Here is a 14,881-nt window from a genome sequence, read left to right as displayed (position 1 = left end):
GCGTCTAATATGGGGGGGGGGTCCTAATATGGGGGTTCCTATATTGGGGGGGTCCTTAACTGGGGGGGGTTCTTATATGGGGGGGGTCCAATACGGGGGGGTCCAATATGGGGGAGGGTCCTATATTGGAGGGGGTCCTATATTGGGGGGTATCATTATATGGGGGGGGTCCCATATGGGGGGTCCTTAAATGGGGGGGTCCTTATTTAGGGGGGGCCCTTATTTGGGGGGGGGTCCTAATATGGGGGGGTCCAATAATGGGAGTGGGGGTCCTTATATGGGGGGGGGTCCTTAATTGGGGGGGGTCCTTATATGGGGGGGGGGGGTCCCATAATGGGGGTGCCTTAAATGGGGGGGGTCCTTATATGGGGGGGGTCTAATATGGGGGGGTCCTATATTGGGGGGGGTCCTAATATTGGGGGGGGGGTCCAATATGGGGTGGTGTCCAATATGGGGGGGGGTCCTTAATTGGGGGGGTCCTTATTTGGGGGGGTCCAATAATGGGAGTGGGGATCCTTATATGGGGGGGGTCCTTATATGGGGGGGGGGTCCCATATGGGGGGGTCCTAATATGGGGGGGGGTCCTTATATGGGGGGGGTTCTTATATGGGGGGGGTCCAATAATGGGAGTGGGGGTCCTTATATGGGGGGGTCCTTATTTGGGGGGGGGTCCTTATTGGGGGTGTCCTTAATTGGGGGGGGGTCCCATATGGGGGGGTCCTAATAGGGGGTGGGGGGGGGTCCAATATGGGGGGGGTCCAATATGGGGGGGGTCCTAATATGGGGGGGTCTAATAATGGGGGTGGGGGTCGTTAATTGGGAGGGCGTCTAATATGGGGGGGGGTCCTTATATGGGGGGGGGCCTAATATGGGGGTTCCTATATTGGGGGGGTCCTTAATTGGGGGGGGTCCTTATATGGGGGGGTCCTTATTGGGGGGGGGTCCTAATATGGGGTGGGGGTCCAATAATGGTTGTGGGGGTCCTTATTTGGGGGGGGTCCAATATGGGGGGGGTCCATTATGGGGAATCCTAATATGGGGGGGGGGTTCCAATATGGGAGGGGTCCTTAATTGGGGGGGGGTCGTTAATTGGGGGGGTTCCTATATGGGGGGGGTCCTATATTGGGGGGGGTCCAATAATGGGGGGGTGGGACAGAGCTCTGGGTACCTTTATGGGGGGGTCTCATATGGGGGGGGGTCCTATATTGGGGGGGGGGTCCTTAATTGCGGGGGGTCGTTAATTGGGGGGGGTCCTATATTGGGGGGGGTCCTAATATGGGGGGGGTCCTTATATGGGGGGGTGGTCCAATAATGGGGGTGGGGGTCCTTATTTGGGGGGGGTCTTTAATTGGGGGGGTCCTTATATGGGGGGGGTCCCATATTTGGGTCCCATATGGGGGTGGGGGGGGGGTCGATCCTAAAGCCCCCCCCCCCCCTCATTCCCATCTCCTCCTGTTGCCATGGAGGTTGTTGCTATGGAGACGGCTCTGATGCTCTGTTGCTATGGCAACCAAAGCAACCAATCAGAAGATGCGGTGCGGTTGTTGCTATGGAAACTACGTTGCCATGGTGATGAGCATCTATATGAGGGGGGGAGGGGGGGTGTTAATTAAGGGGGGAGTTAATTAGGAAGGGGGCTAATTAGGGGGGGGTTAATGGGCCAAAATGGCAGCAAATGAACCCAAAATGGCACTAAATGACCCCAAATGGGGCGTAAAATGGCAGCAAATGGCCCCAAAATGGAATTAAATTAACCCAAAATCGCACTAAATGACCCCAAAATGGACCCAAAATGGCAACAAATGTCCCCAAAATTGAACCAAAACGGCAGCAAATGACCCCAAAATGGACCAAAAATGGCATTAAATGGCCCCCAAATGGCAGAAAATGACCCTAAAATGGACCTAAAATGGCAGCAAATGAACCCAAAATGACTCAAAATGGCATTAAATTAACCCAAAATGGCATTAAATTAACCCAAAATGACCTAAAATGGCAGCAAATGACCCCAAAATGGTCTAAAATGGCAGCAAATGACCCAAAATGGACCCAAAATGGCAATAAATGAACCCCAAATGGCCCAAAATGGCAACAAATGACCCCAAAATGGTCTAAAATTGAAGCAAATTACCCCAAAATGGCACAAAATGGCCCCAAAATGGGCCCAAAATGGACCTAAAATGGCAGCAAATGACCCCAAAATGGACCCGAAATGGCATTAAATGAACCCAAAATCGCCTAAAATGGCAACAAATGATCCCAAAATGGCCCAAAATGGCATTAAATGACCCCAAAAAGGCCCAAAATGGCAGCAAATGACCCCAAAATGGACCCAAAATGGCAATAAATGGCCCCAAAATGACCTAAAATGGCAGCAAATGACCCCAAAATGGACCCGAAATGGCATTAAATGACCCCAAAATGGCCTAAAATGGCAACAAATGACCTAAAAATGGCATTAAATGAACCCAAAATGGTTTAAAATGGCATTAAATGAACCCAAAATGGTCTAAAATGGCAACAAATGGACCCAAAATGGCATTAAATGAACCCAAAATGGCCTAAAATGACCCCAAAATGGAACCAATGTGGTATTAAATGACCCCAAAATGGCCTAAAATGGCATTAAATTAACCCAAAATGGACTAAAATGGCAGCAAATGGCCCCAAAATGGCAACAAATGACCCCAAAATGGTCTAAAATGGCAACAAATGACCCCAAAATTGTCTAAAATGGCATTAAATGAACCCAAAATAGTCTAAAATGGCAACAAATGGCCCCAAAATGGACCCAAAATGGCATTAAATGACTCCAAAATGAACCCAAAATGGCAGCAAATGAACCCAAAATGGCAATAAATGGCAGCAAATGACCCCAAAATTGCCCAAAATGGCAGCAAATGATCCCAAAATGGCCCCAAAATGGCATTAAATGACCCCAAAATGGACCCAAAATGGCAATAAATGGACCCAAAATGGCCTAAAATGGCAACAAATGAACCCAAAATGGCAGCAAATGACCCCAAAATGGACCCAAAATGGCAATAAATGAACCCAAAATCGCCTAAAATGGAAACAAATGAACCCCAAAATGGCCCAAAATGGCAGCAAATGACCCCAAAATGGCAATAAATGAACCCAAAATGGTCTTAAATGGCAATAAATGAACCCAAAATGAACCCAAAATGGCATTATATGACCCCAAAATGGTCTAAAATGGCAACAAATGGACCCAAAATGGCAGCAAATGACCCCAAAATGGTTTAAAATGGCAGCAAATGGCCCCAAAATGGCATTATATTAACTCAAAATGGCCCCAAATGGCAGCAAATGGCCCCAAAATGGCAACAAATGACCCCAAAATGGCCCAAAATGGCATTAAATTAACCCAAAATGGTCTAAAATGGCAACAAATGGACCCAAAATGGCATTAATTGAACCCAAAATGGCCTAAAATGACCACAAAATGGCCCCAAAATGGCATAAAATGACCCAAAATGGCCCCAAAATGGCATTAAATGACCCCAAAATGGTCTAAAATGGCAACAAATGAACCCAAAATGGACCCAAAATGGCAGCAAATGGCCCCAAAATAGCCCAAAATGGCAATAAATGAACCCAAAATGGTCTAAAATGGCAGCAAATGACCCCAAAATGGCCCCAAAATGGCATTAAATGACCCCAAAAATGACCCAAAAAGGCCCAAAATGAGACACCCAAAAACCACCCCTTAAGACGACCAAAAATGCCCCAAAATGACCCAAAAACCATCCCGGCCCCATAATTCGACCCTCCCCGATCCACCTAACCCCATTAAAACACCCTAAGATGACCCCAAAACCCCATAAAATGACCCCAAAATGACGCCCCCCCCAAAAAAAGGACCCCAATACACCCCAAAATGACCCAAAAGTGCCCAAAATGAGACCCCAAAAATCACCCCTTAAAATGACCTAAAATGCCCCAAAATTACCCCAAAACCACCCTTACCCCATAATTCGACCCTCCCCGATCCACCTAACCCCATTAAAACCCCATAAAACGACCCCAAAAACCCAAAAAATGACCCCAAAACGACGCCCCCCCCCCCAAATGACCCAAAAGTGCCCAAAATGAGACCCCAAAAACCACCCCTTAAAATGAGCTAAAATGCCCCAAATCGACCCCAAAACTACCCCTACCCCATAATTCGACCCTCCTGGATCCACCCAACCCCATAAATACCCCATAAAAAGACCCCAAAACCCGTTAAAATGACCCTAAAACGACGCCCCCCCCCAAAAAAGGACCCCAATACACCCCAAAATGACCCAAAAGTGCCCAAAATGAGACCTTAAAAACCACCCCTTAAAATGACCTAAAATGCCCCAAAATTACCCCAAAACCACACCCACCCCATAATTCGACCCTCCCCGATCCAACCAACCCCATTAAAACCCCATAAAACGACCCCAAAACCCGTTAAAATGACCCCAAAGTGACCCCCCCCAAAATGACCCAAAAGTGCCCAAAATGAGACCTTAAAAACCACCCCTTAAAATGACCTAAAATGCCCCAAAATTACCCCAAAACCACACCCACCCCATAATTCGACCCTCCTCGATCCACCTAACCCCATTAAAACCCCATAAAACGGCCCCAAAAACCCCAAAAATGACCCCAAAACGACGCCCCCCCCCCCCAAATGACCCAAAAGTGCCCAAAATGAGACCCCAAAAACCACCCCTTAAAATGACCTAAAATGCCCCAAAATTACCCCAAAACCACCCCCACCCCATAATTCGACCCTCCTCGATCCACCTAACCCCATAAAAACCCCATAAAACGACCCAAAACCCCATAAAATGACCCCAAAACGACGCCCCCCCCAAAAAAAGGACCCCAATACACCCCAAAATGACCCAAAAATGCCCAAAATGAGACCTCAAAACCCACCCCTTAAAATGACCCAAAATGCCCCAAAATGACCCCAAAACCACCCCGACCCCATAATTCGACCCTCCCCGATCCACCTAACCCCATTAAAACCCCATAAAACGACCCCAAAACCCCATAAAATGACCCCAAAACGACGCCCCACCCCCCAAATGACCCAAAAGTGCCCAAAATGAGACACCCAAAAACCACCCCTTAAGACGACCTAAAATGCCCCAAAATGACCCCAAAACCACCCCGACCCCATAATTCGACCCTCCCCGATCCAACCAACCCCAGAAATACCCCATTAAAAGACCCCAAAACCCGTTAAAATGACCCCAAAACGACGCCCCCCCCTCAAAATGACCCCAATACACCCCAAAATGAGACCCCAAAAACCACCCCTTAAAACCACTCCAAATACCCTAAAACGACCCCAAAACCACCCCTACCCCATAATTCGACCCTCCTCGATCCACCTAACCCCATTAAAAACCCATAAAACGACCCCAAAACCCGTTAAAATGACCCCAAAACGACGCCCACCCCCCAAATGACCCAAAAGTGCCCAAAATGAGCCCCCAAAAACCACCCCATAAAATGACCTAAAATGCCCCAAAATTACCCCAAAACCACCCCGACGCCATAATTCGACCCTCCTCGATCCACATAACCCCATTAAAACCCCATAAAACGACCAAAAACCCCATAAAATGACCCCAAAACGACGCCCCTCCCCAACTGACCCCAAAAAGCCCCAAAAGGATGCTCCAAAAATGACCCTTAAAACGACCCCAAATGCCTCAAATCGACCCCAAAACCACCCCAACCCCATAATTCGACTCTCCCCGATCCACCTAACCCCATTAAAACCCCCTAAAACGACCCCAAAACCCGTTAAAATGACCCCAAAACTACGCCCCCCCCCCAAAATGACCCAAAAGTGCCCAAAATGAGCCCCCCAAAACCACCCCTTAAAACGACCCAAAATACCCTAAAACGACCCCAAAACCACCCCTACCCCATAATTCGACTCTCCCCGATCCACCTAACCCCATTAAAACCCTATAAAACGACATCAAAAACCCAAAAAATGACCCCAAAATGATGCCCCCCCCCCCCAAATGACCCAAAAGTGCCCAAAATGAGCCCCCCAAAACCACCCCTTAAAACCACCCCAAATACCCTAAAACGACCCCAAAACCACCCCTACCCCATAATTCGACCCTCCTCGATCCACCTAACCCCATTAAAACCCCATAAAAGGACCCCAAAACCCCATAAAATGACCCCAAAACTCCCCCCCCCCCCCCCCCCCATTTGCTACTGTTGGAAACGCTGACGGGTTTTTATTAAAATAGGAAAAAGTGCTTCTGGCCTCTGGGCGCCATTTTGTTGCTGCGGCCCCTTTAAAAAATAGCCCCGCCCCCCCCCCACCCCCAATTAAACCCACCCACGTGACCCTCCCCCCTCCCCCCATCATTAATTAAGTCTTTATTAATGAATCCATTAATTGGCTGGGAGGGATTCGGGGTCTTTTCCTTACCCCCCCCCCTTCACCCCATTTAAATCAATGGGGGGGGAGGGGGGGACGTTGCACGAGGGTTTTTTGCACGAGGACGTTGCACGGCTGGGCCTTGCAATGGGGTGGTGTTGCACGAGGGGCTGGTCTTGCACGGGGGCTCCTTGTTGCACTTATATGGTCTGTTGCACGAGGATCCGTGTCTTGCACGAGAGCTGTTGCACGAGTGGGTCTTTCTTGCACACGTCGTGTCTGTTGCACGAGGATCATGGTCTTGCACGAGTGCTTTTGCACAAGGGTTGTCCGTGTGCACGATGGTCTTGCACGATGTGGCCCCCCCTTGCACAAGGAGTCATGCACGAGGAGTCGTGCACAAGCTCTTGGTATCCTCGTGCACAATGTTGGTGCACAACAGGACCCCTTCTTGCACAAGGGCTGTTGCACAAATGGGACTTTGTTGCACGCGTAGTGTCTGTTGCACGAGGATCATGGTCTTGCACGCGTCTTGTACAAGGGCTGGTGCACGAGACCCATTGCACGAGCTCTTGTGCACAATCGTGCCCTTGCGAACAATATTGGTGCACAACGGGACCTGGTGCACAAGTGGGTCTTTGTTGCACACGTAGTGTCTGTTGCACGAGGATCGTGGCCTTGCACGAGTGATGCTGCACAAGGGATGTTCGTGTGTACAATGTTGGTGCACCCGTCTTGTACACCACTGTGCACAAGAGCTCGTGCAATGGGGCTCGTGCACCAGCCCTTGTGCAAGAAGTGTCCTGTTGTGCACCAATATTGTTCACAAGGACCCCTTCTTGCACAAGGGGTGGTGCACAAGTCCCATTGCACGAGCTCTCGGTGCCCTCGTGCACAATATTGGTGCACAAATTGCCCCCTTCTTGCACAAGGAGTGGTGCACAAGTCCCATTGCACGAGCGTTTGTGCACGATGGTGTCCTCGTGAAAAATATTAGTGCACAACGGGACCCCTTCTTGCACAAGGGCTGGTGCACAAGTCCCATAGCACAAGGTCTCGGTGCCCTCGTGCACAATATTGGTGCACAAATTGCCCCCTTCTTGCACAAGGAGTGGTGCACGAGTCCCATTGCACAAGCTCTTGTGCATGATGGTGTCCTTGTGAACAATGTTGGTGCACAACGGGACCCTTCTTGCACGAGGGCTGGTGCACAAGTCCCATTGCACAAGGTCTCGGTGTCCTCGTGCACAATGTTGGTGCACAAAGGGCACCCGTCTTGCACAAGGGGTGGTGCACAAGTCCCGTTGCACGAGCTCTTGTTCACAATGTGCCCTCGTGCAAAAGAGGGGGTGAACAAAGATCCCTGTTCTTGCACAAGGGCGACTGCACAATGCCCCCTGTTTTTGCACAAGAGCTCGTGCAAGAGCCTGTTGCACAAGGGGGCACCTCTTGTGCAAGCAGGCTGTTGCACGACGCCTTTGTGCATGCACCTCTTTAGTGTTGCACGAGCCCTTTGAACAAGGACACTGTGTTGCACGAGGCCTTGCACTATCAATTGGCAACCTGGTGCATGAGGCCCTTGCACCGTAGTGTTGCACGTGGCCTCGTGTAACAAGTGCCATTGCACAAAGAGTTTGCACTCGTGCGTTGCACAAGGCCGGGCTTTGCACCACCATATTGCACCATCAGACCCCACGTGGCCCCCTTACCTTGCACACGACCCCGTGTTGCACGAGGGTGCACAAGCCCCAGTGTCGTACAGGGACAGTGTTACACGCAACCCTCGTGTTGCACAAGGTCTTACCCAACTCCTGCATCACTCTGAGTCCTTGCACGAGGCCCCAAGTCCATTGCACAACAGCAACGCCATTGGGCCCACAGTCCATTGTCACACCAAGCCCGCGTTGCACGCTCGTTGCACAAGTCCATGGCACGTAACGTGAGCACAAGTCGTAGTGTGAGGGCAGCTGCACGTTGCACGAGTCTATTGCACGAGTCTGTTGCATCTCCCACACGTTTTGCAGCTGCACGAGGGCACGTTGCACAAGAGCCCATCTTGCACAAGAGCCCATCTTGCACAAGGCCCCGTCTTGTGTTGCACAAGAGCCCATCTTGCACAAGGCCCCGTCTTGCGTTGCACAAGAGCCCATCTTGCACAAGAGCCCATCTTGCACAAGGCCTCGTCTTGCGTTGCACAAGAGCCAACCTTGCACAAGAGCCCATCGTGCACAAGGCCCCGTCTTGTGTTGCACAAGAGCCCATCTTGCACAAGAGCCCATCTTGCACAAGGCCCCATCTTGTGTTGCGCAAGAGCCCATCTTGCACAAGAGCCCATCTTGCACAAGGCCCCATCTTGCGTTGCACAAGAGCCCATCTTGCACAAGAGCTCATCTTGCACAAGGCCCCGTCTTGCGTTGCACAAGAGCCCACCTTGCACAAGGTCCTGTGTTGCACGAGGTCCCGCCTTGCACTGAATCTGTTGCTCGTTGCACGAGGATCTGGGCTTCCTTCCACCTGCATCTCTTGCATCTCACAACGGGGTCACGACGATGCACAAGTTGCACGCACTCGTGCTTTGCACAAGAGCACACAATTTGCATTGGCCTGCATTGCACGCTCCCAACCCACATGTGTTGCACGAGGGCTGCTTCTTCAGTGCAAAGCAATGCGTGTGTTGCACTCCCGTGTGCCCCACAACTCCTTCCTTGCACAAGCAAAGTGCTGTGCGTTGCACGAGGGCTGCAGTGCAATGGCTGCTGCATTGCAAAAGTCCTTCAGTGTGCGTTGCACGAGGGCTGGTGTGCATGAGTGTGCAATGCATGGCACAAGAGCTCATGTGCTAAGGAGTGTGCAGCACATTGCACAAGAGCTCATGTGCGAATGAGTGTGCAATGCATTGCACAAGAGCTCCATTGCAAAGCATGCACATTGCACAGCATCATGCCTTACACAATTATGCGTCTTGCACTAGTGTTTCATTGCACAAGAGCTCCTGTGCAAACGACTATGCAACACGTTGCACAAGAGCTCACGTGCAAATGAGTGTGCAATGCATTGCACAAGAGCTCCATTGCAAAGCATGCATACTGCACAGCATCATGCCTTACACAATTATGCGTCTTGCACTAGTGTTTCATTGCACAAGAGATCCTGTGCAAACAAGTGTGCAACACATTGCACAAGAGCTCCTTTGCAAAGCACATTGCATGTCATGCCTTGCACAACCATGTGCCTTGCACCAGTGTTTCATTGCACAAGAGCTCACGTGCAAACGAGTGTGCAAAAGAGCTCCGTTGCAAAGCATGCACGTCGTGCCTTGCACAACCACTCACCTTGCACTAGTGTTGCATTGCACAGCTTTGTGCGTTGCACAAGTCCTTCATTTCACAACGCTGTGTTTTGCACGGCATTGTGCATTGCACACCTGCTCCATTGCATGAGTGTGCAACACACGGTGCCTTGCAATGCACAGATCCTTCATGAGTGTGCACTGCCTTGCACAAGTGCTCGTGTGCTCCATTGAACGAGTGTGCAACACACGGTGCCTTGCAACGCACAGATCCTTCATGAGTGTGCACTGCCTTGCACAAGTGCTTGTGTGCTCCATTGCACAAGTGTGCAACACACATTGCCGTGCAATGCACAGATCCTTCATAATGAGTGTGCACTGCCTTGCACAAGTGCTCGTGTGCTCCATTGCACAAGTGTGCAACACACGGTGCCTTGCAACGCAGATCCTTCATAATGAGTGTGCACTGCCTTGCACAAGTGCTCGTGTGCACGAGTCCTTCATTGCAACGCAGCTTGCACTGCTTTGCACAAGTGCTTTGACACTATTATGGGCACCCCATTATGGGCAACCTATTGTGGACCCCAATACAGGGATCCCAATATGGTGACCCTATTGTGGTGACCCTATTATGGTGACCCCATTGTGGTGACCCTATTAGGGTGACCCCATTGTGGACCCCATTATGGTGACCCCTATTGTGGTGACCCCATTGTGGTGACCCTATTAGGGTGACCCCATTGTGGACCCCAATATGGTGACCCCATTGAGGTGACCCTATTAAGAGACCCCAATATGGTGACCCTATTATGGTGACCCCATTGTGGTGACCCTATTAAGGGACCCCAATATGGTGACCCTATTAGGGTGACCCCATTGTGGTGACCCCATTATGGTGACCCCATTAGGGTGACCCCATTGTGGACCCCAATATGGCGACCCCATTGAGGTGACCCTATTAAGGGACCCCAATATGGTGACCCCATTAAGGGACCCCAATATGGTGACCCCATTAAGGGACCCCATTAGGGTGACCCCATTGTGGACCCCAATATGGTGACCCCATTGAGGTGACCCTATTATTGAGACCCTATTATAGTGCCCCCATTATGGTGACCCCATTGAGGTGACCCTATTAAGGGACCCCAATATGGTGACCCTATTATAGTGACCCAATTGAGGGGACCCCAATATGGTCACCCCACTGAGGTGACCCTATTATGGTGACCCCATTGTGGACCCCATTGTGATGACCCCATTGAGGTGACCCCATTATGGAGACCCCATTGAGGGACCCCATAGAGATGACCCTATTATGGCGACCCCATTGTGGACCCCAATATGGTCACCCCATTATGGTGACCCCATTGTGGACCCCAATACAGGGACCCCAATATGGTGACCCCATTGAGGTGACCCCAATATGGTGACCCTATTAGGGTGACCCCATTGAGGTGACCCTATTATAGTGACCCCATTGAGGGACCCCAATATGGAGACCTCATTATGGTGACCCCTATTGTGGTGACCCCATTAAGGGACCCCAATATGGTGACCTCATTATGGTGACCCCTATTGTGGTGACCCTATTAGGGTGACCCCATTGTGGACCCCAATATGGCGACCCCATTGAGGTGACCCTATTAAGGGACCCCAATACGGTGACCCTATTATGGTGACCCCATTGAGGTGACCCCAATACGGTGACCCTATTATGGTGACCCCATTGAGGTGACCCCAATATGGTGACCCTATTAGGGTGACCCCATTGAGGTGACCCTATTATAGTGACCCCATTGAGGGACCCCAATATGGAGACCTCATTATGGTGACCCCTATTGTGGTGACCCCATTAAGGGACCCCAATATGGTGACCTCATTATGGTGACCCCTATTGTGGTGACCCTATTAGGGTGACCCCATTGTGGACCCCAATATGGCGACCCCATTGAGGTGACCCTATTATGGTGACCCTATTGAGGGACCCCAATATGGTGACCCCATTACGGTCACCCCATTGTGGTGACCCCATTGTGGACCCCATTATGGTCACCCCATTGAGAGGACCCCATTAAGGGACCCCATTATGATGACCCCATTATGGTGACCCCATTGAGGAGACCCCATTGAGGTGACCCTATTATAGTGACCCCATTGTGGTGACCTCAATATGGAGACCCCATTGAGGTGACCCTATTAAGGGACCCCAATATGGTGGCCCTATTATGGTGACCCCATTATAGTGACCCTATGAGGGTGACCCCAATATGGAGACCCTATTATAGTGACCCCAATATGGTGACCCTATTAGGGTGACCCCATTGAGGTGACCCTATTATAGTGACCCCATTGAGGGGACCCCAATATGGTGACCCCATTGAGGTGACCCCATTATAGTGACCCCATTGTGGTGACCTCAATATGGTGACCCCATTGAGGGAACCCTATTAGGGTGACCCCACTGTGGACCCCAATATGGTGACCCCACTGAGGTGACCCCATTATGGAGACCCTATTATAATAACCTCATTGGGATGACCCTATTAGGGTGACCCCATTGTGGACCCCAATATGGAGACCCCATTGAGGGGACCCCAATATGGAGACCCCATTGAGGGGACCCTATTATGGTGACCCCATTGAGGGACCCCAATGTGGTGACCCTATTATGGTGACCCCATTGAGGTGACCCCAATATGGTGACCCTATTAGAGTGACCCCATTGTGGACCCCAATATGGAGACCCCATTGAGGGGACCCTACTATAGGGACTCCATTATGGTGACCCCATTATGGAGACCCCATTACAGTGACCCCATTAGGGTGACCCCATTGTGGACCCCAATATGGTGATCCTATTATAGTGACCCTATTATAGTGACCCCATTATGGTGACCCCATTGAGGTGACCCCATTATGGACCCCATTGTGATGACCCCATAGAGTCAACCCCATTGGGATGTCCCCCATAGAGATGACCCCATTGGGATGCCCCCATTGAAGTGACCCCATAGGGATGGCCCCATTGGGATGCCCCCATTGAGGTGACCCCATAGATGTGTCCCCATAGATGTGTCCCCATAAAGGTGTCCCCCATAGAGGTGACCCCATAGGGATGGCCCCATAGAGGTGACCCCATAGATGTGTCCCCATAGACGTGTCCCCATAAAGGTGTCCCCCATAGAGGTGACCCCATAGAGGTGACCCCATAGGGACATCCCCCATAGAGGTGACCCCATAGAGATGACCCCATAGAGGTGACCCCATTGGGACATCCCCCATAGAGGTGACCCCATAGAGGTGACCCCATAGGGACATCCCCCATAGAGGTGACCCCATTGGGATGCCCCCCACTGAGCTGACCCCATAGAGGTGACCCCATAGAGGTGACCCCATAGAGGTGACCCCATAGGGACATCCCCCATAGAGGTGACCCCATTGGGATGCCCCCCACTGAGCTGACCCCATAGAAGTGACCCCATAGGGATGACCCCATTGGGATGGCCCCATAGAGGTGACCCCATAGATGTGACCCCATAGATGTGTCCCCATAAAGGTGTCCCCCATAGAGGTGACCCCATTGGGACATCCCCCATAGAGGTGACCCCATAGAGGTGACCCCATAGGGACATCCCCCATAGAGGTGACCCCATAGAGGTGACCCCATTGGGACATCCCCCATAGAGGTGACCCTATTGAGATGCCCCCCACTGATCTGACCCCATAGAGCTGCCCCCATTGAGCTCCCCCTCAAGCCGCCCCCCACAGCTCTGCCCCACAAGACGTCCCCATTCACCCCACTGAGTGCCCCCATCCCATTGACATGACAGCCCCATCCATCCCATAATGTCCCCATCCATCCCATAATGTCCCCATCCACCCCATAATGTCCCCATCCATCCCATAATGTCCCCACCCCATAATGTCCCCATCCACCCCATAACGTCCCCATCCATCCCATAATGTCCCCATTACGATGTCCTCATCCACCCCATAATGTCCCCATCCCATAATGTCCCCATCCATCCCATAATGTCCCAATCACAATGTCCTCATCCATCCCATAATGTCCCCATCCACCCCATAATGTCCCCATCCATCCCATAATGTCCCCATCCATCCCATATCCCCATCCATCCCATAATGTCCCCATCCATCCCATATCCCCATCCATCCCATAATATCCCCATCCATCCCATATCCCCATCCATCCCATAATATCCCCATCCATCCCATAATGTCCCCATCCATCCCATAATGTCCCCATCCATCCCATATCCCCATCCATCCCATAATGTCCCCACCCCATAATGTCCCCATCCATCCCATAACGTCCCCATCCACCCCATAATGTCCCCATCCATCCCATATCCCCATCCATCCCATAATGTCCCCATCCCATCCCAATGTTGTCCATCCCATCCCATCCCATTGTTGTCCATCCATCCCAACCCAACGTTGTCCATCCATGACACCCCATTGTTGTCCATCCATCCCATCCCATCCCATCCCATCCCATCCCACCCCATCCCATAGTTGTCCATCCATCTCATCTCATCCCATCCCATCCCATCCCAATGTTGTCCATCCATCTCATCTCACCCAACCCCATCCCACCCCATTGTTGTCCATCCATGACACCCCATAGTTGTCCGTCCATCCCATCCCATCCCATCCCATCCCATCCCATCCCATCCCATCCCATCCCATCCCATCCCATCCCATCCCAATGATGTCCATCCATCTCATCCCACCCAACCCCATCCCATCCCATTGTTGTCCATCCATCCCATCCCACCCCATCCCAATGACGTCCATCCATCTCATCTCACCCAACCCCATCCCATCCCATAGTTGTCCATCCATCCCATCCCATCCCATCCCATCCCATCCCATCCCATCCCATCCCATCCCATCCCATCCCACCCCATCGTTGTCCATCCATGACACCCCATAGTTGTCCATCCATCCCACCCCATCCCACCCTACCCCATCCCAATGACGTCCATCCATCTCATCCCACCCAACCCCATCCCATCCCATCGTTGTCCATCCATGTCATCCCAACGTTGTCCATCTATCTCATCCCATCCCATCCCATCCCATCCCAACGTTGTCCACCCATTACACCCCATAGTTGTCCATCCATCCCATCCCATCCCATCCCATCCCATCCCATC

General features: G+C 51.4%; 1 protein-coding gene and 1 pseudogene across 3 annotated transcripts; both read right to left on the bottom strand.

Moving 5' to 3' along the window:
* Nucleotides 1–6,246: 6,246 nt before the first annotated feature.
* Nucleotides 6,247–13,360, bottom strand: LOC116652663 (uncharacterized). 2 transcript variants are annotated; one of them, XM_085551457.1, is made up of 2 exons: nucleotides 7,032–13,360; nucleotides 6,247–6,654 (listed from the first exon to the last, which is right to left on the bottom strand). In XM_085551457.1, exons 1-2 carry the CDS (start codon nucleotides 8,086–8,088, stop codon nucleotides 6,488–6,490), a joined length of 1,224 nt encoding a protein of 407 aa, XP_085407583.1. In that variant the 5' UTR covers nucleotides 8,089–13,360; the 3' UTR covers nucleotides 6,247–6,487. The 2 variants fall into 2 exon arrangements, with proteins under 2 accessions (XP_085407583.1, XP_032297654.1); XM_032441763.2 differs by having other exon boundaries at nucleotides 6,247–6,874; nucleotides 7,032–8,088.
* LOC146760170 (uncharacterized) lies at nucleotides 8,183–13,354 on the bottom strand (annotated as a pseudogene). Its single transcript, XR_014947656.1, has one exon. The product of XR_014947656.1 is annotated as an uncharacterized LOC146760170 (transcript).
* Nucleotides 13,361–14,881: the final 1,521 nt, after the last annotated feature.

Source organism: Coturnix japonica, chromosome 6 (assembly GCF_054131305.1).
Source record: "Coturnix japonica strain WE chromosome 6, WE-NBRP24, whole genome shotgun sequence".
NCBI classification, from domain to species: domain Eukaryota; kingdom Metazoa; phylum Chordata; class Aves; order Galliformes; family Phasianidae; genus Coturnix; species Coturnix japonica.
This window is presented reverse-complemented; position numbering and strand designations above follow the sequence as displayed.